The 25,544-nt window shown below is 36.6% G+C and overlaps 1 protein-coding gene across 2 annotated transcripts in view; it reads left to right on the top strand.

Moving 5' to 3' along the window:
• Positions 1 to 22,092, top strand: part of LOC114023676 (transmembrane protease serine 11G-like) — a 45,585-nt gene extending 23,493 nt beyond the window's left edge. For both annotated transcript variants that reach the window (XM_027836443.1, XM_027836444.1), the window contains 7 exons: positions 413 to 480; positions 1,216 to 1,379; positions 7,796 to 7,834; positions 10,524 to 10,701; positions 14,286 to 14,545; positions 19,227 to 19,369; positions 20,388 to 22,092. In XM_027836443.1, coding sequence (XP_027692244.1) covers positions 413 to 480; positions 1,216 to 1,379; positions 7,796 to 7,834; positions 10,524 to 10,701; positions 14,286 to 14,545; positions 19,227 to 19,369; positions 20,388 to 20,546 — 1,011 coding nt within the window. In that variant the 3' untranslated portion in view covers positions 20,547 to 22,092. The remainder of the gene's footprint in view (positions 1 to 412; positions 481 to 1,215; positions 1,380 to 7,795; positions 7,835 to 10,523; positions 10,702 to 14,285; positions 14,546 to 19,226; positions 19,370 to 20,387) is intronic.
• The last annotated feature ends 3,452 nt before the right edge of the window (positions 22,093 to 25,544 follow it).

Here is a 25,544-nt window from a genome sequence, read left to right as displayed (position 1 = left end):
TCTGACTCTTGGTCAAGTTTGCTGTATGTTTGCTCCACTTCACCTTATATAAAATTGATGTTTGTGGAAGAAGGATCTTGCCTAGTCTACAAAGTGTTTTCTGAAGGCAGTTATAAACAATATTGAGATAAACATTCAAAATTGTAACATCATTCTATTCAAGTCCTTTTTTTTTCTTTTTGCGAGGCAATCAGGATTAAGTGATTTGCCAACAGTCACACAGCTAGTAAGCATCTGAGATTGGATTTGAATTCAGGTCCTCCCGACTCCAGGGCTGATGTTCTATCTACTGAACCACCTTGCTGCCCCTTAAGTCCTTTTTTTTTTTTTTAAACCAGTCAGATTAAAGTAATGTGGTTTTCTTTGTGGTATCAAATTCAATTCTGCTAATATTTTTCTTTTCTTTTCTCAGGTAGATGATATTTTTAGAAAATCCAATTTAAAAGGACAATACATCAAGTCTCATGTTGTCAGATTCAGGTAATCACAAAAAATCACCTTGCAAACTGAAATGAAACAGGGGAAATTTTACTTTAGTTTCTCTTTAGTCATATGTCTATTGATGGTATGAAAATGGTCATTATAATTTTAAATGCACCTAGAGAATGAATAATTTTGTAATATCACAATTATATTATTCCTAAGTCTGAGTCAGACATAACTGAATGACTGAACAACAACAACAACAACAATAAAGACTATACAGCAAAAGAAAAAATTCAAAGAGATGGTAAACATGGGAACTGTGAAAAACATGAGACTGTTTCTTAAGTTTTCTGGAGGGCTAGTTGTTTCCTTAAAGTCAATCAGGAAGCCCCACTCCTTCCAGTTGCCACGAAATTTTCTGCTAAAACAGACATGATCATGTAGTTGTTATGGATTTTGAAGGTTTAATTTATGCACAAAATTGATTGAAATAATAAGGAAAACTTTTAAAATAATCTGAAACTTCCTGAGACTCTAAGGGAACTCTCTGCTTCCTCAATATGATTAATGCCTTAGACAAAAAATGCAAAAGTAGAAAACAAAAAACACCTGCCAGTACAGCTATTTTTTTTCTTTGAGAGGGTAAAAAAAAGTAACTAAAAACAACTCTTGCCAGGATCATAAGCTATGGTTTTCCGAGAATGTAATTTCTGATAAATAAGGAAAAATTTAAAGAAATTGTCATGCTTGCATTCTTACTTAACCTTTTTTGCTGTTGTCAATTTTCAGATCAAGCACTGATGGTCTGAAAGCAGAAGTATTGCTTAAATTTCAATTTGCCTCTGTTGATAATGAAAACAAAATAAAAAAGATGGCCGAGAAGATTTTGCATCAGAACTTAAAAGATGGCACACACTTCTTCGAAGTAGATGGTTCTTCACCTCATCTTCAAGGCAAGGAGCATTTTCTTTCATATCAATCTACTAGGCCTCTTGTTTTTTTTCCTCATTAACCCTTACATTTCTTTTCCATCATAATTTCACTTCTGCACTCTTATAAAATGAGAGGTTTTTAAAATGTTTTTAACTTGTCATCTATTTGAGTGTGAATTAGGTCTCACACAATATGTACAGACAATTTTATGTTCCTCAATTACTTTAGAAGTGATTGAGGAGGAGGGAAGAAAATAAGCGTTTATTAAGCACGTACTATGCACCAGGCACTGTGCCAAATGCTTTTACAAATATTATCACAGAAGGAAATCCTTCTCTGCTTTCAAGGCTCAGTTCAAGTGCCACCCTCTTCGCTAAAGTCTTCTCTGATTCACCTCTTTCAGTGCTTCCCTTCCCTCCACAAGTGCAACCACCCTCTCCCTCTTCATATTTTCCTAGAATATTTTCTCTGACTCTTCCTTTTATCCTCATACAATTCTGCCTTGAGCATGTGTTTGTGCACACATCCTCTCCCCTTAAGTGCACTGCAAACTTCACGAGGGTTGAGACTACATTGTTTCTCAGTTTTGAATTCCCAGAACCTAACATGCTGCCTTGCACATAGTAAGATGATTGGATGGTAGATTTGGAGCTGAGAGGGACCTCAGCTATCAATCTAGTTCAAGCCAAGATGTTTTGAAACCAGCTCTAACTGGCTCTCAAGAACTGATCATTAAATTTTCAGTTTGAGTATTTACACCTAGAAAATTGGCAGAAGCTACAAATCAAGGGCTTAATGGGATTGGACGATTGTCTAGACTTGAGAAAGTGATAGAGAAAATGTTAAAAATGCAGATTAAACTTTAAATTATTTTGTGCTAATATTTTTTGAGAGTTGGTTGTTAAACATTTGACAGCATGCACAAGTCCAACCTCTCATTTTATAGATTAAGAAACTGAGGCCCAGAGAATTGAAGTCATTTGGTTAAGCTTGGTTTAAATCCAAGTCCTCTGTCTCTAAAGCCAGTTCTCTTTCTACTGCCCCATAAAGAATTTTAATAAATTCTTCTCTAGTTGTTGTAGAAGGAAATAAAATGGTATAGAGGGAAGACTGTAGAATTTGGGTCAGAGACCATGAGTTTTAATCCTATCACTTACTACCTGTGTGACCTTGGGGAAGTCATTTTGTCTCCTTAAGTTTCAATTTCCTCATATGTAAAATGAATGACTAAATGACCTCTTAATTTCCTTCCAGTTCTAAATGTATGATCCTATTAATAGCAGCACAATTTTCTTTTAAGATCAAACCTGTGATCTCATTGGGAAAGGTAATTAATTCTCTATGAAGAAACTACCTTTGACCAGTGCAGATTGCCACCTAGCCTGCAATGTATAATCTTAGAAGGCTTCCTGAGGCACTGAGAGCTTCTGTGAGTTGTCTGGAGTCACAGAGCCAATGGGCATCAGAGGCTGGACTTGCACTTGGGTCATTTTGGGCCTGAAGATTACCCTCCAACCATTTACGGTCTCTTTATCACTTTGAAGCACATGAAACATAGGATATAAAACATTTCTTCCCTCTGGGATAATATTCAAGAGCTGCTTAGGAAAATGCACTGTGCCAAAAGCAAACCAAATAAACACCTCTCCTTTTCCCTTTGCGCCAATTCACCCACCTACTACTGCCTCTGTCCTTCACCACCCTCTCCTGCTCTCTCCCCATCTTACCCGTCTTCCCTTTCATCCTAGACAGAACCGTGGAATAGTAAAGGGAAGCAGAAGTTGGTGCTTGGGGCATAGATTGAATAGGGCTACAATTTTGTTATAGTAGATTTGTTCCTCCCAGACAGGACAGGGATGGCCAGAGAAGCCACCATCAGGAAAAGGAAGGTGTCTATTCCTGATAACATGGTAAACACAGAGAACTACCTTATCAGCCACAACAGCATAAATAGCTGATAAATGTTTGGAGTATGATATTGAAGATGGTTCATTAAATTTCAAGATTGTTATCACTACCACCCTTCCAAATTAATTTGAAGTTGCCATATTTTATTAGAACATTTAACACACAAGTTGTCAAACAGAGAAATCTGATTGTAAAGTTGTCAAAATATTTCCAGTGCCTAGTAATTTTTCTCTTATTATTTGTTTATCAAACCACTTCTGGTGAATAGAGTAGGCATATTATTATCTCACTTGCAAAGGGGGAAGAAACTGAGTCATAGACTTGGTTGAGATCAGACAGTAAAAAAATAATGCAAAGATCAGAGGTTGGAACCAGTTCTGTGCTCTGCCCATTTTTGAGCACTATTAATGCTACAACTAAAAATGAAAGAGAATCCTAGAGCATCCTAAAACCTAGACTCCCAAAACTTATGTCCCTATTGAAATGTGTTTTATTTTTTAATTTATTATTTTTTTAACATTCTTTTTAAAATTTTGAGTTCAAGATTTTCTAGCTCCCTGCAACCCCTACCCACCACTGAGAAGGCAAGAAATTCAATATCAATTATACATGTGAAATCATGAAAAACATTTCCATATTAGCCATATCACAAAAAAGCAAGAAAAATAAAGTGAGAAAATTATGCTTCAATTTGCACTGAGATTTCATTAGTTTTCTCTCTGAGGATGGGTAACATTTTTTATCATGAGATCTTTGGAATTGTCTTGGATCATAGTATTGATCAGAGTAGTTAAGTCTTTCACAGTTTATCATTACAATATTGCTGTTACTAAGTACATTGCTGTCCTGGTTCTGCTCACTTCACTTTGCATCAGTTCACATAGGTCTTGCCAGATTTTTATGAAAGCATGCTCCTTATAATTTCACAATTATACACCACAACTTATTCAGTCATTCCCTAATTGGTGGGCATCCTCTCAATTTCCAATTCTTTGTTACTGCAAAAAGAATTACTATAAAATTTTTTTATACCTATAAGTCCTTTTCCTTTTTCTTTGATCTCTTTGGGATATAGGCCTAGTAGTCATATTGTGAGTCAAAGGGTATGCGCAGTTTTATAGCCCTTTAAGCATAGTTCCAAATTTTTCACCAGAATAGTAGGACCAGTTCACAACTCTACCAATACTTTATTAATGTACCTATTTTCCCACATTCCCTTCAGCATTTTTCAATTCTGATAGGTATGAGGTGGTATCTCAGAGTTGTTTTAATATGTATTTTTCTAGTCAATAATGATTTAGAGAATTTTTTCATATAACTATAGAAAGATTTTATTTCTTCTGAAAACCAACTGTTTATATCCTTTGACTATTTCTCAAGTGGGGAATGGCTCTTATTTTTATTAATTTGATTCAGTTCCCTATTTATTTGAGGAATGAGACCTTTACCAAGCAAACTTGCTCTAAAAATATTTCATATTACTTCATTCTCAATGATACCTTTTAGCAAAATGTAGTTTCCCTGATTATCTCCTTATGACTGACCACAAGTGTTACTCTCTGCCCTGAAACTGATACCTAGAACTATATTTAGCAATACAGTTGCCAAACAGTGCCAGGTCCTACATCTAGTGCCTTCAAAGGTTCCCTCATAATCTCTTTGTGAACCATTGCTCAAACCCATTACCATCTCTGGGCTGAGAGCTCTCGATATTGCTGCTGCTGCTGTCGCCATCTCCAAGGCCCACTGCTGGTGATGCCAACAGTGAGTGGCTTCAACCCTGGTGTCACAGACTTCTGCCAATCTCCTAAATTGTCTTAGGATGGAAAAATGTCTCACCCTGACCTTTTGTTGGCTCCACCACTCCTAAATTTGATTTGAGACATGATTTTAAAGTTGTTTGGAATGGAATGTAGAACGTTTGGCTGAGCTGCTGCCTCTACTCTACCATCTTACTTCTGCCTCCTGTAATGCCTTTATTTTAAAAGAATAGCTTGACTCATTATACCTCCTACCCACCAATGTCTCTTATATAGGATTCAAGTGAAAAACTCTTTGAGTTGAGTTTCAGGAAAAGTTTTTTTTCTCAAGATGAATAAAATTTCTTTTATTGAACAATCAACACTATATAACCCCAAACACCATCCTTTTTGTCTTAATTCAGGATAGAAGTCAGATTCTATACTTGGTAATTTTTAAGGTCCTCATAATATCTTGTCTGCATTCTTCTCTTTGATAGTGTTTGTTCTTTCTCCTTGACTATCATGTTTTACATTATTTTTTCTTTTGTGAGCTGGAAATACAAAGACAAAAGTGAAAGCATTCCTGTCCTCAATGAGCTTCCCTTCTATCATGTATATGTATGTATATATGTGTGTGTGTATATGTATGTATATGAATGTATATATGTATATATGTACATATAGTATACACACATATATACACATACAAACACATACATACACACACCATGGGTATACGTACACATACACACAGGAACACATGTATGCATGCACATGTACATATGTTCATAAACACACATGTATTTATGGAGAATAACTATATGTATCTATCTTTAAAGAGAGATTGTTTTTGAATCCTGCCTCAATCCTTTACTAACTGTGTGTCATGAGCAAGGCATTTAATATCTTTTAGCCTCAGTTTCCTCTTTTGTAAATTGGGGGTAATAATAACAGCTACATTACAGGGTTGTTTTGTGAATTAAATAAGATAATGTATGAAATTACTTTGAAAACCTTAAAGTGATATATAAATGCTAGTTATTATTACCAAATGTCTAGTCAAATAAGCATGGATTAAGCACCTACTATATGCCAGACACTGTCCCAAGTCCTGGGGAAACAAAAAAAAAAGAGAAGATGGTGAGCTCCTTGAGGGCAGGGATTTTTTTCTGCCTTCTTTCTTTATAACCCCCAGGGCTTAGCACTACTCCTGGAACATAGTAGGAATTCATTAAATACTTCTTGTCATTCCTAACAGTTTTTTAATTTTATTTCTAATTTATGGAATAAAACAAGCATTTCCATAACATAGTACAAAAAAAAAATGATGGTATATGAAACTGCAAATCTACTATGCATGATTTTCTGCTCCTTCCAAATATACAACAAAATTATCATGTATTTTTTTCTTTTTTTCTTCCTTCCGCCCTCCCTAGAGATGTCTACAATTAGATACAAACAGATGTATGTGTGTGTATGTAGATATACATGTAAAATTATTCTATACAAAATTCTATTTATCAGTTGGATACAGATAGCATCTTTCTTCATATGTCTCTTATAATTAATTTGAATATTTATAATAGAAAAAATAACTCATTTGTTCAATGTCATTCTTAAAACAATATTGCTATTATTGTATACAATGTTCTTTTCTGCTTATTTCATGCTTCATTATTTCATATAAGTATTTTCATGTTTTTTCTAAAATCATTGAGCTATTCATTTCTTATAGCACAGCAGTATTCTATCACAATCATATACCACAACTTATTCAGCCATTCTCCAATTGATGGGCATCCCCGCAATTTCCAGTTCTTTGCAACCACAAAGAGACCTGTTATAAACATTTTAGAACATATAGTTTCTTTTTCTTTTTCCCTAATCATCTGTGGAAATAGATCGAGTAGTAGTATTGCTGGGTCAATGGGTATAGGTAGTTTGATAACTCTTGGGTATAATTCCATATTGCTCTCCAAAATAGTTCAATCATTTTACAATTTTACAAACAACAAATTGGTGTCACAATTTTTCCACAACTTCTCCAACATCTGTCACTTTCCCTTCTATCATTTTAGCCAATCTGGTAAGTGTAAAATGATATCTCAAAGTTTTTTTTTAAATCTGTATTTCTCTAATCAATAATGATTTAGAACATTTTATATGACTATAAATTGTTTTGATTTCTTCACTGGAAAATTGTCTGTTCATAATCTTTGGCCATTTATCAACTGGGGAATGACTCGTATTGCTATTTGTGAATTTCCCTCCATCTTAGTTTTACTATTTTCCTTCTTAGCCTCTCTTTTTACCCTATCCTTGTTACCTTATCATTTCCCCTTACCCTCTTATTCCTTATTTTAACCAACCCTTTAAAATTCCCTTCCTTATCTTCTCCCCCTATCTTTCTATATACCTTTTTTAAAGTCCTTCCCCCACCCTGGACCCCAGTTTTCTCACCTCTCTAGAAGTTCAGAAGACTTTTAAACTTTTTCACATGTACACTTTGTTTCTTCTTCAACCCAAATGAGAGTAAGGTTCCAACATTACCAGCCCTCCACCCATACCTGTTTCTACTGTATTAGTTCTTCCTTTCATACCTTATTTTTATGAGATAATTATTCTTTTTACCCTTTCCAATCCAATTTGATTTTTTAGAATCATCCCATCATACACAACTCAGTACTAAAAATTCATGCCATGTTGCTAAAATATTTGAAAGTAGTAAATACAATCATAATAGTGCCCTAAATAAACAAATGTCTTACTCTATTTTTCTGTTTCAGTCATCAATACAGCAGAAGCAGAATACCATATAAACAGTGGTAAGTCCAGTATTTTTAACACAACACTCACAATATAAAGATTAAAACTTTAACAAATTGTCCTAGACTTTCCTTACCTGCATATTCAATACTTTGCTCAAACATCAGAAATGATGAAATAATACAATTTTCACTGGGGTAGGGGGGAGCCTTTCTCCTAGAAATTTATTTTTGGAATGCTCATTTTTAAAAAACAAAACCAAAAAAGCCCCATTCATCCACAAAATAATCCTCATTAAATGGAGTGGCTCTGGTTTCTAAAAGGTTATCCCAATTGAGAACAAGCTCTAAAAAGTTTTACCAACCTGAAAAAAGCTACCAATACAGTGGCAGTGACAGACTCTCTTGTCTTCAGTTTTCACATCTGAAAAATGTGCTTTCTGACTTCTAAGGTCCTTTCCAGCTCTAAAGCTACGATCCTAAAATCCTATGACTACACTCACTGCCTTGGGACCAGCCTATCTAATTACAGAGAGCCTTATAATCAGAGGTTTTGCTACTAGGTGATGAATTATTTGGCCATAACAACCTCTGAAAAGAAAAAAGGAAATATGTATAAATGTCTCTCAGTTTTGTAAGGAATTCTTCTAGCTCTACAATTAAATTGGCAGAAGAAGGGGAAAGGGGGGGAAATTTAGGAATCATATAGTTTTTAGAGTATAAATATCAATTTAAATCACCACAAAAATACTAAAGTACTCCCAAATCACTTTAGCCAAAAAATGCTTGTTCTCCTTGCCAAGCAGAAAGATGTAACATTTTAGGCAAAAGCAGTTTAAGATAAAACTTATTTGCAAAATATTACAGAGGAAAAGCATGTAATATTACAAACAGTATCACCTCAGAAAATAAGAAAGTCTAAAAGAAAGAGGCATAAACTTGCCAAAGGTGTTTTATTATTATCATAGAGAATATTCTGCTCAAAGTTCAAATAGATCAATATGAGGTGCTCCGGTTACTTGCACATTTGATTGTGCTGATTAAACCTACACCCAGGATGCTATAGGGTCTCCTCAGTGAAATACAGTCAACCAAAATAGATCATCCTAGTAATCCACAAAGAAAAACCAAGTAGATGAAAAATTCATGATGCATATATTATTTTGATGAGTCGGTCCATCAGTATATATATTTGGACAAGTGCTGCAAATGGACAATGAGGTGGACTCATAATAATATAGGAAGAAGAAAATGAATGGATTGCTTTGGGGAAATTGTGCAGTATTTTTATGATCCCATTGTGTACCCTGACACAAAACTCTCCTTTTTAACACTAGTATTCTCTTGGTGTTAATATATGGCTATGAATCATGGAACACCATGATATCTAAAAAATCAGTATTAGAGGTGATTTATATCTTTTAGTGTCTGAAATGAGTCAAAAATATACTATATTCAATGATACAATTCAACTGAAATTTAAAAAAATAAAGGTTACATAAGTACCATGTACAAAAAGAACACCTAGAGTATTTTTTGGCTCTCTGAAGTGAGATGTGTTACGAGTATAAATCATATGTGAATGATTTTCTAAAAATCAATGGTGTATTTAATGAACAAGGAGATTCAAATCACTCATTTCTTAAATTAATGCTATGATTACTCCTTTTATAATGTCAATAATTTAGTTGTTAAATGAGTTTAGATAGATTTTCTTAAAGAAGGGAACATCTGACTTTTTCAAAGAGGACTTTAAACATAAATGTCAAAAGGATTTTCTTTGAGGGAGGGGGCTAGGGGAAGAATATACTCATCAATCTTAATGTACCAAAGGTGACCCTGAATATAAGTCCCTTACCATTACTGGCCATGAGACACTCAAAAAAGGGTTTATCTTAAGGCAGATGAGTGGAAGGCTAAACAGGAGAGAGCCTAGTATAAAGTAAAGTCCACTGAGCATTGAATCACAAGAAGAGGATTCCAGTACTCTATTTCCTTTATACTAGGTGTGTGATCATAGGCAATTCATTTTACATTTAGGAGCCTCAGTTTCTCTATCTGTGAAATGATGATGAATTAGACAATTTCTAGGGGCCCAGGAGCACTAGAGTTTTGTGATTCTATGAAAATCCCTCTTTACTCTGTCCTCATCAAAATACACCTAAATTTTTGTGTCTAGTTCTAGGTGGTATGTTTTTTGAAAAGGCACTGACAAATTGGAATATATTTGAAAGAGGGCAATTAGGAAAGAGAGGACCCTGAAAATCATTCCAATATAGAACTAGCTGAAGAAATGAGGATGCTTAACCTGGGAAAGAGAAGACTTAGAGGAGACTCCATAGGAGATGTTTGAAGAATTGTCATGTAGAAGAGGGATTGGGCATGTCCTTCTTGGCTTTAGAGGGCAGGACTACAAGTCATGAATAGAATTTTCCAGGGAGACCGATTTCAGCTCAACATAATAAATAACTTCCTAACAGATATACTTGTCCAAAAAGAGAATGAGCTGCTTGGGGGGGATAATGAGTTACTCATCACTAGAGATTTTTAATCAGAGACTGGTTCATTGTCAGAAATGTTGTTGAGGGATTTCCTATTTATATAATGGTTGGACTAGATGATCTCACAAGTCTATTTTATGATTCTATTATTCTAAATCTGAATGTACCTGTTACTAATATACTATAAAAACATAAGCAGATATATGAATAATTCTTTGTCAGTAACCATTCTTGTCCACCTTTAATAGGTTGTGGGTTGGGAACAGACCCTTCATTTCTCACTGAAAGAATTTCTAATGGAGGAACAATCTCACAGAAGGCGTCTTGGCCATGGCAAGCTAGCTTGCAGGTGGATAGACATCATATCTGTGGTGCTTCTCTGATCAGTGACAAGTGGCTGCTGACTGCAGCTCATTGCTTTAATAAGTAAGTCTCTAATCTTCATTAAGTCTATCTTACCATTCAATGAATCAATCAATCCATGAGCATTTGCTGGCAAAAGTATTGCAAATTACTGACATCTTGGTCAAGAAACTAAAGACCATAGAGGCAAAGGTATGTTTTCTTCACTGTTGCCCTTTGAAGGTAAGAGATAAAGAAGGAAAAAAACAATAATTTAGGAAGTAAACTGATGGCTAAGAAAGTGGTGTTTGAAAACAAGATTTGGATTTCTGGACCCAAGTTTGAAATATAGAATAAAGACAACAGATTGCTAGCAAGAATTGAAACATATCTAACAGAGGCTGATAAAAACATTTTTACTAGATGTTTTAAAAATCTAATTAAACCTAAAAAGGTTGGTGGAGGGAAAAAACTACTTATTTATATGCCCCAATTTACCATATTTCACTTCATAATTGCTGCCACCATGTAATCATCACACCCTGCTTTTTTCATTCCAAAAATTGGTTTATAACTTTTCATCTCATAATCGTCACATGGTATAATTCTGTTTGTCACACTGTGTAGAAGATATAAGCAGAGCAGCAATGTATTCACCAGTGGCACATGGATATGCATTTATCTCTCTCACGTTGAGAGCCATGAGTCTAGAATTCTCAGTGCATGCACATGATCAGTATATTTCCGAAAGCCAACTTGCATGGCTTGTTTAGAGCACTGCAGTACTAATGGTATTGTCACTCAACCCAATGAAGAGCCTGTAGGCATGAGGGGAGTAGGTGGGCAGGTGAAGAGGCCATGAGTAAATCACATGATATGGTAAGACTTGCATCTTCCCTATTTTAACATATATTAACAATTATTCCATGCAACCTAATCTTGCACCAAAGACAGTTTAGTAATAAATGATTTTTAAGTAATACTGGCATAATCTTTTAAAAGCTTCACATAATGGTCACACCATCTTTTGCAAAAAAATTGGCATAAAATCTGTGACAATTACGTGGTGAAATACAATAGATACCACAGAATTTAGCTATATAGAAAGAAGAAAAGCAATAGAGGCAATGATACACAGAAGTTCACGGGAGATAAAATCCAAGAAAAGAGGCAGTAGTAAAACTCATGGCCTCATGTATTTATATAGAAAAGCACATAATTTAGACAACAAACAAGAACTAAGGGTCCTAATGGAAAGAGGCAATATGATCTCACAGATATTACTGAGGTGTGGTGGGATGAAATATATAACTAGACTATAGTTTTGGATGCTAATACCTTATTAAAAAGAAGTAAAATAGGTTAAAGAGGGATTAGGGAGTATAGCTCTATATATTAGAAAGGGATATTCATGTGAGGCAGCTGGGTGACACAGTGGATAGAGTGATGAGCCAAAAGTCCAACCTCAGACACTGAGTACCTGTGTAAGCCTGGGCAAATCACTTAATCTCCATTTGCCCCAGATTTTTCATCTGCCCAAGAGGATAACAATAGCACCTACCTCCCAGGGTTGTTGTGAGAATCAAATGAAATAATATTTGCAAAGTACTTAGCGCAGTTCCTGGCATACAGTAAAAAACTATATAAGTGTTAGCTGTAGTTATTATTTGAAAAAAAAACCTAGGAATCAGAGAGGAAAAGAATTATGTAGAGCATTTGGTTGAGGGCAATGAAGGGAAAACACAAGTGATTTTATGATAGAAGCATATTACAGACCATTTGGATAGAAGGAGGACATAGATGAGAAATTTTAGGCAAGAATCACGAACATGGTACAGAAATATAATGGAGTAGTGATGGCGTACAGAGAATGCCCTCACTCAGCAGGCATGATATACATGACTATACAGCAAAGGAGCCTGAGAAGGAACAGTCAGAGAGTTAGGAGAAAAACCAAAAGGAAGCAGTTTCAAGAAAACCCAGACAGATGAGAATATCCAGGGGGTCAACAGAATCAGATGCTGCAGAAAGGCTGAGAATGGGGATTTGTAAAGGGTCATCAGATTTGATGATTAGGAACTCAATGGTAATTTTGGAGGGACCAGTTTTAGTTCAACGATGAGGCTGGAAGTCAGACTACAAGGTGGACACCACCTTGAGAAGACAATAGAGTCAGTGAAGGATTTTTGTTTGTTTTTAAACATAGAGGGAATCTAGGCATGTTTGTTGGCATCAGAGAACGAGCTAGTAGATGGAAAATTTTAAATATTAGAGAAAAGTGACTGTGGGGGCATCAGGGCATCATGCCTGAGGATAGAGGAGGGAATGGGATTAAGGATACAAGTTAGAGGGGTCAGCCTGGGGAAGGAGAAGTGTCATATCTCCATTAGAAACTGAAGTTAAAGGACAGAATGAGATAATACTCTTTGCTCCGCTCAGTTTCTCTCAGCAAAGGATCTTAATGCATATTTTGCTGAGAAAATCAAGGTCATTCATTGTGGGATTCCACATCCCTTCTATGCTATATCTCAAAAGTGGAGGCATAGTGTGGGAGTCTTCAGGAAAGAAGATAAGTTAAAACAGCAAAGTTGAGGAGTTTGATAGAAAATTAATTTAGAAAAAAAGTAAAAGAATTGTCTTGCATATGATTGTGATGGAATATTATTACGCTATAAGAAATGACAAGGGGGGATGATTTCATAAAAACTATATGAACTAAATCAGAGTACAGTGAATAGAACCAGGAGATCGTTGTATATATAATAGCAATATTGAAACAATGATCAACTGTGAAAGACTTAAGCGTTATTTGATCAATCCAAGATAATTCTGAAGGACTCATGATGAAACTTGCTATCCACCTCCAGAGAGAGAACTGATGAACTCTGAGTACAAATTGAAGTAAATATATGTTTTTTACCTTTTTCTTGCTTTTTTTTTTGCAACATGGCTAATATGGATATAAGTTTTGCATGATTTCACATGCATAATTGATATCAGATTGCTTGCCTTCTCATTGAGTGTGAGAGGGGCTGGAGGGAGGGAGAGAATTTGGAACTCAAAATGTATAAATATGAATATTTTAAATAAAAAGAGTAGAGGCTAGTGTTGTATTTAACTGGTTGACTACAAGGTCAATATTGGGAAGGAAGGGAAGTAAAATCAGAGAAGGGATGATGGCCACAGGGAATACAGAGGGGAAGGATATGGAGGTCATGATGAGGATTAAGAATAAACTTTAAACTCTTCTGATTCTTCAGTTCTATTTATGCTAACAAAATCCTTGTAAAATTAAAGGCATTTATATCTGGAGTCAGTCATATTTAAACTCTTTCTCCCTCACTGCCTGCAGGCCATATCGCTTAAAATCCCAACATTAGAACTTAATTTCTTTGATTATTGAAGACTTTTTGATCTTTGAGAATTATTTTTAGGATGTAGATATTCCTAGAAATGCCTTCAGCTATCTTTAGCAGGAATTTATTGACAACTAGCTAAGAGTGAGATGGGTATAAGAGAAGGTACCTTGAAATTGAACATGAGAGAACCAAAGTCAAACTTCAAAATTTTGTCTACATTGTGACTTGCAGATTACAAATCTATGCTTTAGATTCAATGCAACCTCAAACCAGACACACACTGACTATGATCTTTTCCTCCATGATCAGCAATAAAAACCCACGATTATGGACTGCTACTTTTGGAACAACTCTACAGCCTGCCTTGATGAGGCGAAATGTACGGTCCATCATCATTCATGAAAATTATGCCTCCCACAAACATGAAGATGACATTGCCGTTGTACTTCTGTCCAATCCAATTACTTTTTCAGATGATGTCCGAACTGTATGTCTTCCAGAAGCCACTTTTGAAGCTTTGCCCCAGTCTAATGTGGTTGTCACTGGATGGGGAGCGTCTAAAGAAAGTGGTAAGATTCTCAGCAAATTACATATTCCCACCTAATATTTACTTTGACAAAGATAATGTGATTTGGCTACTGACTTAAGAGCTTTCACTAGCCCACAAAAATCAACAAATCTTCATGAACAAAGAAAATATTTAGTTGTCCCATGAGGCAATATTTAAATTTGATTGTTGTTTGCTGGTTAATTTGATAGTAGATATGACTTCCATTCCCATGAAAAGAGACCTCTGCACCTATAAAGCTGTGCAAGTCACAATTAGGCATATGAAACATTTAGTTTATAGGTGGGAAAGGTCTCTCAATCAACCAGGAGTCATATCTACCTTTATGTATGTAACGTTTTAAGGATGTCCTTCAGGAAATTGCACCACTCATCTGGGGAAGGGGAAGGAAAGGGGAAGGATGTACGGGGTTACAATAGTGTTTCCTTCCACAAGTTTTTTCCCTCTTGCTTTATGCTTTCCCTGGATGGTGGATGACTGGGGAACTAACTTTTGTCTGCCAAGTCAAATTCTTGCACAATGGGCTACTACTAGTCTGCTGTTTTTCCTTGGGCTAGTGACTCCACATATAAAAACTTATTTAGCCCCTCTCCCCTTCAGCATTCTCAGTATTTCATTTAAATTGATCTTCCTTTCTTCTTTTCTCCTGGGGAACCTATATTGCTAAGGAGTACTATCATTTCTCTTCCTAGTTTGTAAGTTCTGCCAAGAAATATAATCACCTGGCCCCTATACCTTTATCTCTTTCTGGGATCCCTCCCTTTAGGGTCAAGATCTTGATTTGACAATCTTATCCACTTGAGTTTTATCTTTATCCTCTTATTCTAGGGCTTTTGAACAACTTTCCTCAGTGCAGGAACTCTAATCCACTTCTAGACCTCATCTGGGCACCTTGCAGTACATTCCCCGAGGGCATATGGGTTTTAGGGGAAACTAGTACCTCTGGTGTGAGGGCTATTGAGCCCTTTTCAGGGCTGCATTCCACCTTTGGTGTCCACCTGCCACTCAACTCTCACCTGTGGCTCCAAGAAGCTGTAGCATCCATAGCAGCCACACATCAGCAAACCATTTTGGCAGGCCACCTAAACCAGGTTGAGGTTAACTGATGGGCTTCAAACCCACTGGTGAGTTAGGTGATGTCTAACCCAAACATTTGAAGAATTTCCCTGGCAGAATGGGTAGATGCAAACAATTTTCTCCAAGGGTCATGAAGGCAGTGGAAGTAGGTGCTGTGGAGTACCTAGGGCTTGGTTAGACATCAAAGACACCAAGGCTCCTCTTTTGGCAATGAGCCTGATGCTGATTCTATGCCAGTTGAGATTTACAAGGCAGGGGATCTACTGCTCAAACAAAAGTTGACTGAAATCTTCTGGGTTATATGGCAAGAGGAGGTTCTCCGCCAGGAATTCAAAGTTGCCTCCATTGTCTATTTCTATAAAGGAAAAGGAAATAGGCTGTCCTGTGACAATCACAGGTGGGGTTTCTCATTCACTGATGGTAAGATTCTTGCCAGAGTCCTCCTTAAAAGGCTGATCCTTCACCCAGAAGATGGTCATCTACCTGAGAGCCAGTGTGGCTTCAGAAAGGACTACGGAATGATTGATATGGTGTTTGCTGCCTGACAACTCCTGGAAAAATGTCATGAACAGAACAGAAATCTGTATATAATATTCATTGATCTGACCAAGGCCTTTGTTACTGGTAGTCGTGAGGGCTTATAGAAAATCATGGCAAAATTTGATTGCCCAGAGTTCATCAGTACTATACATCAGCTTCATGATGGCATGCTTGCACTGATTCTGGATAATAGATTATACTCTTGAGCTTTCTTAGTCACTGCTGCAGTGAAGCAGGGTTATGTGCTTACTCCTATGCTTTTTAGCATGATGTGTTCAGTGATGTTGTCAGATACCTTCAAGAAGGACAAAAATGACATCAAGGTCAGCTACCACTGATGGTATATTATTTAACTTGGAAAGGCTACAAGTCAAGACTAAAGTGTAGGGAGTCTTGGTTGCACAATTTTTCGTTCACAGTTGATCGGGTACTCAACGCTGCTTCTAAGGCTGAGATGCAACAAAGTATGGATTGATTCTCTGCTGTTTTTTTTAATTTTGGCCTGACAAAAACAAGAAACAGAGGTTTTCTACCAGCTAGAACCACACCATCTATATGTAGAACCATTGGTTATAGCAAATGGAGAAACTTTAAATGCTGTGGATAAGTTCACTTACCCTGCCAGTATACTTTCCAGAGATGTACACATAGATGATGAGGTTAACACATGCATTGCAAAGCTAGCTCAGTTTTTGGGAAGCTCAAAGGAAAGTGTGGGAGAGAAGAGTTATTAGGCTGTCTACAAAACTGAGGGTCTACAAAGCCATTATGCTGATCTTATTGTTGTATACCTGTGAAACCTGGATAGTCTACCAGTGCCATGCCAGGAAACTGAATCATTTCCATTTGAATTGTCTGAGGAAGATCACCTGGCAAGGTAAATAGTGGACATCAAGGTCCTTCTTCGATTTCAACTGGCAAACACTCAAACTTTACTGCAGAGAGTGCAACTCTGATGGGCTGGCCACGTTGCTCAAATGCCAAATATACTTTTACCTGAAAGACTATTTTATACAAGGCAAGTACTCACATGGAGGTCAGAAGGAGTGATACAAGGACATTGTAAAGGTATCACTGAAGAACTTTGGAATTGATTGTGTGACATGGGAGGCACTGGTACAGAATATCCCCACGTGGTGTGCCTGTGTCAGGGAAGATGCTGTGCTTTATGAGCAAAGCAGAACTGCAGTAGCTCAAAAGAAACATGATGTGCAAATTTAGAGACACCTCCACTTTAAATGTTCATATGGACCAGTTGTGCCCCATCTGTGATTGAGCCTTCCAAGGTTGTATTGGTCTTATCCCAACACAGGGATGTCATTTTGGTTCTCTTTGAGAGCAAAGGACAACAATCAACAAGTACCTTCCCCAGGTATCCTAGAATTCACCACCTGTTGCCATGGTAGAATCATAGGGGGAGAGGGATAGTTTTACCTATCTCTGAGAACCTTGATTTAGGAGAGGTCCATTGCTTTGGTTCCAGTTCAGGAATTCTGTTTGCACCACTGGGCTAGGTGAATATGCCCCCACATCAAAAATTTGAGCCCTGGGACTACATTTCCTAGTCTCTGGGTCACCTCTCTTAGTCTGGTACCAGAATTCTCTTCTCTTTCCATGGGTTCACTTCAAAAGCAGATTCACTAACACTTCCAGGCCAGGTGATGAGAATTCCACAATAACAACCTTAAGGTTCCTACCACTGTCAATTCCCTCCTAACTTGGGAGTCTGCTAGGACTCAGGAGCTACAACTATTTCATCACACAGATCCCTCCTCCTACGAACAAATGATTCATCATATGTACAACTACCATGTAACTGTCTACCCTACATGCTACTATCTCTTAGATCAAGAGACTGACATCTCCAAGGCTGAAGTGGGAGTGTTCAGACAGACCCTGGAGACTATGACAATACATAGGCGCTTACCAGAGACCAAAGCCCACTTTTAGGTCTCTGGTCTCTGAGCTATGCTCAGAAAAGAGAAAAAGGAGGAAATGATTGATTCTGCAACTTTTTATAGGCCAACTTATTGCAGAGATTCTGACTTATAACAGTTCAAACTTATCAAGTTATTCCAATGGATGAGACACCACAAAAAAGTCTAAAACAAACAGTCACCCCTTTTCCTTTCCCACTTCCCACCCACCGCCCATAAGCTTATCAAATTGGTCAGGGAATTCCCCTGCTGAACCTCCTACATTTAGTAGCAAATATTCTATAATGAATAGTTTTCTAATAAGTCTGTGGTCTCATCACCAAGTAAAAGCACAACCCCATACACAGTTCCTAGGTACAAGTGGAGTTTTTTGAAAGATATGGTAAAACCATCCAGATTAGTCAAAAAGTAAGTTTGAGGAACATGGATGCTGAAAGGCCCTCTTGAGTACTTTCAGATAAGGGGCAGGTTCAAATCTGGGCCTATAGAGTTTCAGGTCCCACACTATATGAGCATGTGATATATAAAGTTTGTTACTGAAGAAACAATGAAAACTCCTGACTTATAATTGGTTCAAGATCAATAGCTACAGAGAAGCTTGGAGAATGTTTGGCCTTTATTACATCACAATCTTGAACTTTGGGTCTGGCAGGATCTCCTTATCTGTTGTACACACTCAAGTATACATAGGCTGTTCTGTGTTAATCAATACAGAAGGTTTTGTTGTTGCTATTTTAATAAATTAAAATTAGCTCCACAGAATTCACCCATCTGCTTTCTGAATATAGAGCTACGTGCTTTGGGAAAGCAAGTTGCGTATAGGCAAAGAAATTTGTAAACCTTTTAAAAGGTTTTAACAGAAAAGTAGGTAGAAGTAGTATTCAAAGAAGTATTGGTACTTGTCTAGCAAGATGATTACAATATTTTCCTTCCCATTTTGAGGTCTTCAAATGACCATTAGGCCTGGAGTTACAGAAGTTCAACTCAACCTTAAGATTCCTCCTAAAAATGGAACTCTATACATTAGAAGCATATTATTTCATGAGGTGGGATAAAGCAGTCATGCAACAATGGATAGGAAATCCATTAATGGAAAAATACTAGGAATTTTTTCCCCCTCATTCTTAGGTCCAATCTCAAATAAACTGCGAGAAGCCAAAGTGGAAATCATAAGCAATGATGTCTGTAACAGAATAGATGTGTATGGTGGAGCTGTATCATCAGGAATGCTATGTGCAGGATTCTTGTCAGGAAAAATAGATGCTTGTGAGGTAAGTTTAAATTGACAACCACATAAATTATCATTCTAAGTGAGGAAAGCCCTTATCAACCTGTGGATAAAGTCACTTTAAGAATCTCCATGAAACCTGGAAATGGCAGAGGGAGGGAGGAAAATGGAAGACAAAAGCTATTAGAGAGAAGACTTCTCTCAATACTCTATTATTGCTCAGGAAAATCTAGACGAGCTGGAACTGGGGAGCAAATGATTACTCAAAAATGAGAAAGCAGCAATAGGAGATAGAAAGGGCCAAGTTAGACAGCCATATGTAGGTAAATAGCAACAATATGACAATATGCACTAAACACTATATGTTTGGCATACTGTTATGAAAGTTCAGAAAAGGGAGAAATTACTTCTGTTGGGAGTAGGGGAGAACAGAGTTTCAGGAAAGACGTAATCAAAGAAGCAATATTTGTACCCTTTTGTCTTCTCATGACCCAAAGAAGGAAAAACTAGCTGATTGGATTCAATTCAGTTTGGAGACTGAACAGGAAATCTCAGCCTCATTATCACTATGTTCTAGCTAAAAGAACAAAGGATGATCAACCACAGAATAAAGATGATCCAAAATGATCAAATAAGTAGTAGTGCTGGGAAGATTAGGATAGGCTGATAAATATCTCAATTAGGAGTTTATCTACTGCTTGCCCTTCTCCCTTATGATGCTAATGATACTGATACTATTGTTGGAGGAGGCTGGGCAGCATAGTGGATAGAATGCTGTTCTTAGCAAGTGCAAGTTCTCAGTCTGAATTCTACCACTGATACTAACTCTGTTATCCTGGACAAATCACTTAATTCTCTCTCAGCCTCAGTTTTTCCTTCAGTAAAATAAGGATAATTATAATGCATTCTCACAGGGCTATTGTGTAGCTTAAATGGGATAATGTATGTAAAGTGCTTTATAAAACTTAAGGCACTATATAAATATTAGCTGTTATTATTTCTGATACTCCTTTCTGAAATTATCTTATGTAATATTGTGAATATTCCTATTATTCCCTTAGGGTGATTCTGGAGGACCGCTGGTTATCCCAGAGAACAGGCTCTGGTACATTATTGGAATAGTAAGCTGGGGAATAGGCTGTGGAAAAGAAAACAAGCCTGGACTCTATACCAAAGTGACCCGTTATCGGGACTGGATTAAATCAAAAACTAACCTCTAATGCAATGTCTTTGTCATTGTTATGTAAGGAATATGCAAGTCATATGTGTATTCTCAAGAAGTCAAGATTTCTCAAAATTATGTTTAAGTTATGCTTAATTTATATTTAATTGCATTCACATGTTTTTTATTATTCTCTGAGTATAAGGAACAGAAAAAAATACAGCCACCTTTTATACAACTCTCATATCACAATTAAATTTATTATTCATTTATTGTGTGCCTATTACTATGTGGGTCAAGCACTATGATCTCTTATCACATCATATATCATGAAATGTGTACAACATGAGAAAAGTAGAAATTTTATTACTTTAAATGGTTTCCTTTTCCATGGCAATAGAAGATATTCAATCTCTATTCCTCCAGGATATACCAAGGTTCTGTGTGTATTTGTTCATTTTTAATTTCCCTGTTGCTCAAAGCATAACATAAACAAAAAAACCTGAGAGTTGGAGGTGGGAGATTTAGGTTCCAGTTGCAATTGTGCCATTACTTAGTTGCATAATTTTGGGCAAGATACTCAACATTCTAGGGCCTCAGTTTTCTCATCTTCAAATGAGAGGATTGAAATGGATGATAAATCTAAATCTCCTTCAACTTTAAATATCTGTGATAATCTGGCTAATCTTGGATGCCATTGTTTAAAACCAGGGTCTTTAAAATATGTTTGTGTCATGGACCCCTTGTTAGTCTAGTAAAGCCCATGAACCTCTTCTGAGAATGTTTTTTTTAAGCTCAGAATTAAAGGAAATGCAACTTTTTCAGTTAAAGGTTAGTGAAAATTAAGATATATATTTTTTTTCATTGAAGTTCATCAATGCCCCTGAAATCTAGCCATGAGACCCTTGACCCCAGGTTAAGGACTCTTGCTTTAAATAAACCAAATCCTACCTAATGGCTCAAGTAGGTAAGTAGACATTTACTCTATACTTTCATACACTTGACTGAGCACACTAGCCTTTCCCTCATGACCTCATTCTCCTTTGTCTTCAACATCAAATAATCCTTATTAGGCAGCTTCATGTGTTCTGTTCTAAGAAAACCAAGACCGACACTACCCTGACATTACAGAATCTTGTATTTTAAAACACTGCAGCAAAAGGAAGAGAGAAGCCTAAGAAAGACTTATCTTCCAGGCAGCATTTATTCAGCTACTTGAAACTGAACAATGTTTACACTTATATTTTTATCTAATGGCTTCAGAGAGCTGACTCCTTAGCCAGTCACACTGATAGTTTATCTTTGCAGCAAGGAATGAATGAATCCTTGATCTGATGATGCTGATGGTATTTAAATGAGAAGGATCAACAGGATGCTGCATTAAACTACTAAAAATTCTGGATAAACCTCTGAAACTAAGGACAAAGACTCTTAAACCTTAGACTACAATAACAAGCCTTAATGAAGAGGAAATGAGAAAAATGAGACATGGTCTCAAAGAGCCAAGAGACATTTTCAGTTCTAGAAAGGGAGTAAATTCCATCCTGTTATTACTGACTGTTTTTCAATAATAGATTTTTTAAAATGTATTATGTTCTACTAAATATGCTATTTTCAATTAGGTATAATACAATAAAGTATCCTATAATATGGAAGCCAAACATGAGTCTAGATTTTTCATTTTTTGATCATCTTAATCTAACTAGTCTAAAATGTCACTACCAAAAATGCATCATTAATTTTTGGGGGGAGGTTGGGCAGTGGGGTTAAGTAACTTGCCCAGGGTCACACAGCTAGTAAGTGTTATGTGTCTGAAGCTGGATTTGAATTCAGGTCCTCTATCCACTACACCACCTAGCTGACCCCAATATTAATTTTTTTTAAAATGACCACAGGGAATTATTTCAGGAGATTTCTGTACCATTTATAAAGAACACTACGATAACGAGCCAAATACCACCAAATGATTTATGATAGTCTTTCCATTAGCTAACATTTATTAAGCACCTACTATGTTCCAGGCACCATGCTGAGCTCTTTAAAAATATTAATCTTATGTGATCCTCATAACAACCTGGGAGGTAGGTGATTTTATTATTCCCATTTTACAATTGAGGAAACTGAAGTAGATGGAGGTTAAGTGATTTGCCCAGGGTCACACAGCTAGTAACTATATAAGGTTAGATCTGAACTCATATCTCCCTAACTCCAATTGGAGCACTCTATCCATTGCACTATCTAGCTATCTTGAAAGGCAAAGACAGCATTTTTTCTCTATGAGCCTACAGCCTGATGGGGGAGACAATATTCAAACAATTGTGTACAAACAAGAGATATACAGGATAAATTGAAGATGATCAACAGAAGAAAAGCATTAGCATTAAGGGGAATCCAGAAAGCCTTCTCACAGAATATGAAGCTTTATCAAAAGACTTAAGAAATCCAGGGAATCCAGGAAGATTAGATGAAGAGGGAGAAAGTTTCAGGTTTGAGGGACAGTCATAAGTAAATATTCTCGGAGTGTGGAGATGGAACTCTAGGGCAGAGATCAGCAAGGGGGTATGGGCTGGGGATAACAGCCAAATGTATACCCTGCCAGTGCTTGTTTACTTAAGAGGTGAATTTTCTCCCTCTGATCCTATGAACTATGTTTTCTCTTGTGTTGCTTTTCCCTATCTTTTGCAATTAAATTAATGGAGTAAGTCATTCTTTTGGGGGTTGTATGTCATATCAAAGGATTTTATTTCCCTCCCTAATGTTCTTTTGTACAAGTTAAAGTATATCTAAGGTAATAAATATAGACTCAATTTCCTTGAATCACTGCTATAATGGGATATATGGTTAAGGCAAAAGGCCCCAGCTTAAAAAAAAATCATCTAACCAAGAAAAATAATTGCTATATGTATCTTGTTTTGTCTTCACAACAACCCCAAAAGGTAGATGCTATCACTGTCCCACTTTACCTGAGGCTCCAAGAGGTTAAATTACTCACCTGGTGGTCACATTCAGTGAGTTTCTTAAGCAGGTTTCTAACCGAGGTCTCTACTCCAAGTCCAATGACTTTTCTGTTTCTCCCTTTTTGCAATGCTGCTGGGTGAAAACATTAGATTATAAATTTAGAGCTGGAAAGGACCTCAGAAACCATCCAGTCCATGTCCTTCATTTTACAGTTGAAAAAACAAGGTCCAGAGAGGTCAAATGAACTACTGGTTTTTTAAAAAAGACTAATCCGTCATGACTACATATATACTGAATACAAATGAAGAATCGTTGATGACTGTACCTTGGAGATCAGTTGAAAGGTGAACTTTCTGGGTCAAACATGTCACATCCCTCCGCTTTCTTAACATGAGCATTACCTTGATCTAAATTTTCACAGAAAACAGAATATTCCTAGAGGAATTGGCATAATGTGTGATTCAGCACATTTTGACTCCATTAAAATGGAGAATAAGCAGAGTGGATACCTGGCACAACGGATAGCATGCTAAGCCTGGAGTCAGGAAGATTCATCTTCTCAAGTTCAAATATGGCCTCAGACATTTACTAGTTGTGTGACTCTGGATAAGTCACTTAATCCTTTCTGCTTCAGTTTCCTCAACTGTAAAATGAGCTGGAGAAGAAAATGGCAAACCACTCCAGTATCTGTGCCAAGAAAACCCCAAATTGGGGTCGCAAAAAGTCAGACACAACTGAAAAGACTAAACAGCAGCAATGGAAAATAAACTGTTAATGTATCTAAGCACCAGGAACTGAACAAGGAATCCTATGTAAGTGTTTTTTCACTCTAGGTTTTACTTCCTCAGACCCTAGAAAATCCTTTTCTTCTCATCAGGTGGATAATGTGCTGTGACAACTGTCTCTAGGTCCAACCATCTACAGGAAACACATGGTTATCCAGGGTGATCAAAATCTATGGGACTGCCATTTGGGACAAAAACTTATTCTCTTTGCTGAAAGAAGCTCTTAGTTTCACAGTTAAACAAGGAAATGCATAAAGGAGCTAATGGGAGTTTTATTTTTAAGTAAAAATAAGGCACTTCTTGCTAACCAAAGGATAATTATTTTGCTTAGAAAAGTACAGGCACAATCAAATAAAATATCTCATTAAACTTTATAGGTGTACTACAGAGTTTTGATTATGAAGATGAAAAAATAGCAAAAGGCATTTTGGGCAAAAAGTCAATCCAAAACAAAAATAAGGTCTGTACAATTCACTAATGCAATGTCAATTATAGCCAAATCTAGGAAATATGACAGATATCTGCATCCAACAATCCCATAAAGAAAGTCATAAGAAAAATAAAACAAAACAAGGTTGGGTCTATTGTTATGCTGCCATCTTCTGGTCTATGTATACAATGGGAAATTACTAAACAAACATGCAATTCAATTCAACAAATATTTTTAAAGGACATATTACCTGTCAGATACTATCAACACAGAGATGAAAGAAGCATAGTTCATGACCTCAAGAGGCTTAAATAATTCAATTCATAGAAGCATAGCACCTCAAAATTATGAAGGACCTTAGAGATCAATTCCTGATGAGTGATTCCTCTCTACAATATCTCAGTTTATAGTCAACCAGTCTTGGATTTAATGTATCTATTTCAATTCAAATAAAGTCAACAAGTATTTATTGAGGACTTACAACAGAAAACAAAGATGAATAAGATGTGACCCCTGCCAGTGAGAAGAATATAATTCCATTTTTTACATTCTACTCATGAATTTTACCATTGCTATTTGCTGTCGCTCATGCATAACACTCTATTTCCTGTCCCTGTCTTTGTGCTGTCCCCCCTGCTTGGAATGCTCCCCCTCATAACCTCCACTCTAAGAATCCTTGGCTTCCTTTAAGCCTACACATAAGCACCCTCTCCTCCAAGAGGTCTTTCCTGGCAACCCTAGCTCCTAGTGCCATAAGAACTGATTTACATGTTGTCATCCCTCCTCTAATTCTCATCCATTATAACATAAGTTCCTTGAAGGCAAGGACTATTTTTGCTTTTCTAAATATCCCCAGTGCTTGGCACAGTACTTGGAATGTTAC

This window comes from Vombatus ursinus, unplaced genomic scaffold (genome assembly GCF_900497805.2).
Source record: "Vombatus ursinus unplaced genomic scaffold, bare-nosed wombat genome assembly UNPS02014818.1, whole genome shotgun sequence".
Classification (NCBI taxonomy): domain Eukaryota; kingdom Metazoa; phylum Chordata; class Mammalia; order Diprotodontia; family Vombatidae; genus Vombatus; species Vombatus ursinus.
Note: the sequence above shows the minus strand (reverse complement) of the source record. Positions and strands in the feature narration are given on the sequence as shown.